Genomic DNA, 2,083 nt, shown 5'->3' with positions numbered 1-2,083 from the left:
TAGGGCGTAGTTACGGATAACTACGCGAGTCTTAGCACAGTATGAGTAGTTACCCCAGTTGCAGGGTACCGACAGATGATCACACCTTTCATCTGGGGTATATATCACACTAAAAAAATCTAGAGTACTCGTCTCAAAATAATTGCACATCTAGAATTTGAAATTTGTCCCATAAAAATTGCTAATTTGACCCATCTTCCATAAAAGACAAGAGTATCCGGAATTTTCTTATAGAAAAGACAAGATAATATCCGAACTCCTCTCACAAAAGATAAAGAGTATTTTGGTAATTTCACACTATACATTGGTTTCCGTGTTCTGTCTTAGAAATATATTTATTTTGGGACGGAGGGAGCATATCCTACGAGTCGGGGAGCGCGCCGTGCCAACGCAACTCTTGGGGTCCCCAAGTAGAGATGGCAATTTTACCCGCGGGTACCCGACCCGACAGGTGAGGGTATGTGTATGAATTTTACTCGCGGATATGGATATGGGTATAAAATTTCACCCGCGGGTAGAGCGCGGGTAAAAAATTTTACTCGCGGGTACCCAACGGGTACCCGAAATACAAAAAATAACCTAGTGAACTCATATCATTCACAAATTTTATGTCTTATTTTCTTGTGATTGTATAAATTAAATAGAGAGATAGTGAGATTGTGTGAACTAATAGATGTGAAAATAACATTGACATTTTGCTTATTATTTGTAGTGAAGCAGATTATCATTGTTACATTTTTTTAGATGAAATATGTAACTAAAATTGAACCCATGTACTTACTTACAACTATAAAATAGATGTTGAAAATAAAAAAGAATGGTGCAAGACGATCCATTTAGTTCTACTAATACTTTGTACTTTGTGTTCGCTTATATGGATGATAAATTTAAAATATGCTAGTCAATACGACCAAATGATTTATTATTTATGCTATTATTAAAATATTTGATGGATACCCGAAACCCGTCCCGTATCTGGTGGGTATGGATACGGGTATACCGGCTAGACTTCGCGGTACAAATATATTTTATAATTTCAGGTATTATCGCGAGCAGTGCTCTGCCCGCACCTTAACCGACCCCTTCCCATCCCTAATTGATCCCCCCACCCCCCCCCCCCCCCCCCCCCACCCACACACACCCCCACACCCGAGCCCTCCTCACGGTCGCGGCGAGACATGCTCCGGCGCGCCGCCTCCACGCTCGATGTGCACGCGGCGGCGTGGCTCCGCCGCCTCCCCCGTAGGCCGGCGATGCCTCTGCCTCCGCTGGCGCAGCTGGGGAGCCACCACCCGCGGGCCCAGCTCCAACCCCGCCGCGGGCTCCCGCACCTGGGTGGCGCGCGGGGCTACCGGCACATGGCGCGGCGGATCCCGGCGGCGAGGCCCGACGGGTACTCCACCTCCGAAGGCGAGCTGGAGGAGGAGCCGGACGAGTGGGCGCGCGAGGAGATCCCGGAGCCGGACGCCGCGGGCGAGGAGGGCGACGACTCGGAGGGCAGCGAGGTGGAGGGGTACATGCTGGACTTCGGCGCCCTCCGCGACGAACTCGGCAAGAAGGAAGAGGAGAGGCCGCAGCGGGTGGATCACGCTTCGTCCGGCGGTGCTCGACAGGTGCTCGAGGAAACGCCTGTGAGGCGCCGCCGCGTCTAGCGCTAGCCGTCGCTGCTGGATTCTTGTCTGCTTCAAATCCCTGTATCGAAGTGGCATTTCGATTCCCTAATCAGAAATGAATGAACATCCAGGTCTCTTCGAAAATAAACTAAGCGTGTATTATAAACGGATTCAACGAAAGTCAAATCTATGCAACTATTGCATATTCGGTCACTGAACTCAGTAATTTGGTAGGGTGAATGGCGTCTAGGGCCTTGTTTAGTTGCGTAAAGATTTGGGTGTAAAACACTGTAGCACTTTCGTTTGTATTTGATAATTATTGTCCCGTCATGGGTTAACTAGGCTCAAAAGATTCGTCTCGCAAATTACAATCTAACTGTGTAATTAGTTATTTTATTTAGCTACATTTAATACTTCATGCATGCGTTGAAACATTCGATGTGATGGGGAATCTTGTCGATGTGATGAGA

At 47.8% G+C, this 2,083-nt stretch overlaps 1 protein-coding gene across 1 annotated transcript; it reads left to right on the top strand.

Moving 5' to 3' along the window:
- Positions 1-1,129: 1,129 nt before the first annotated feature.
- Positions 1,130-1,826, top strand: LOC120663901. Its single transcript, XM_039942846.1, has one exon. It carries the CDS (start codon positions 1,179-1,181, stop codon positions 1,650-1,652), a length of 474 nt encoding a protein of 157 aa, XP_039798780.1. The 5' UTR covers positions 1,130-1,178; the 3' UTR covers positions 1,653-1,826.
- The last annotated feature ends 257 nt before the right edge of the window (positions 1,827-2,083 follow it).

The sequence above is a fragment of the Panicum virgatum genome, chromosome 3N (genome assembly GCF_016808335.1).
Source record: "Panicum virgatum strain AP13 chromosome 3N, P.virgatum_v5, whole genome shotgun sequence".
NCBI classification, from domain to species: Eukaryota; Viridiplantae; Streptophyta; class Magnoliopsida; order Poales; family Poaceae; genus Panicum; species Panicum virgatum.
The sequence above is the reverse complement of the archived record's forward strand: the minus strand, read 5'-3'. Positions and strand labels throughout refer to the sequence as shown.

What these genes read in the sequence shown, in the direction of transcription:
- LOC120663901 (XM_039942846.1), top strand. Translation starts at nt 1,179, where the DNA reads ATGCTCCGGCGCGCCGCCTCCACGCTCGATGTGCACGCGGCGGCGTGG.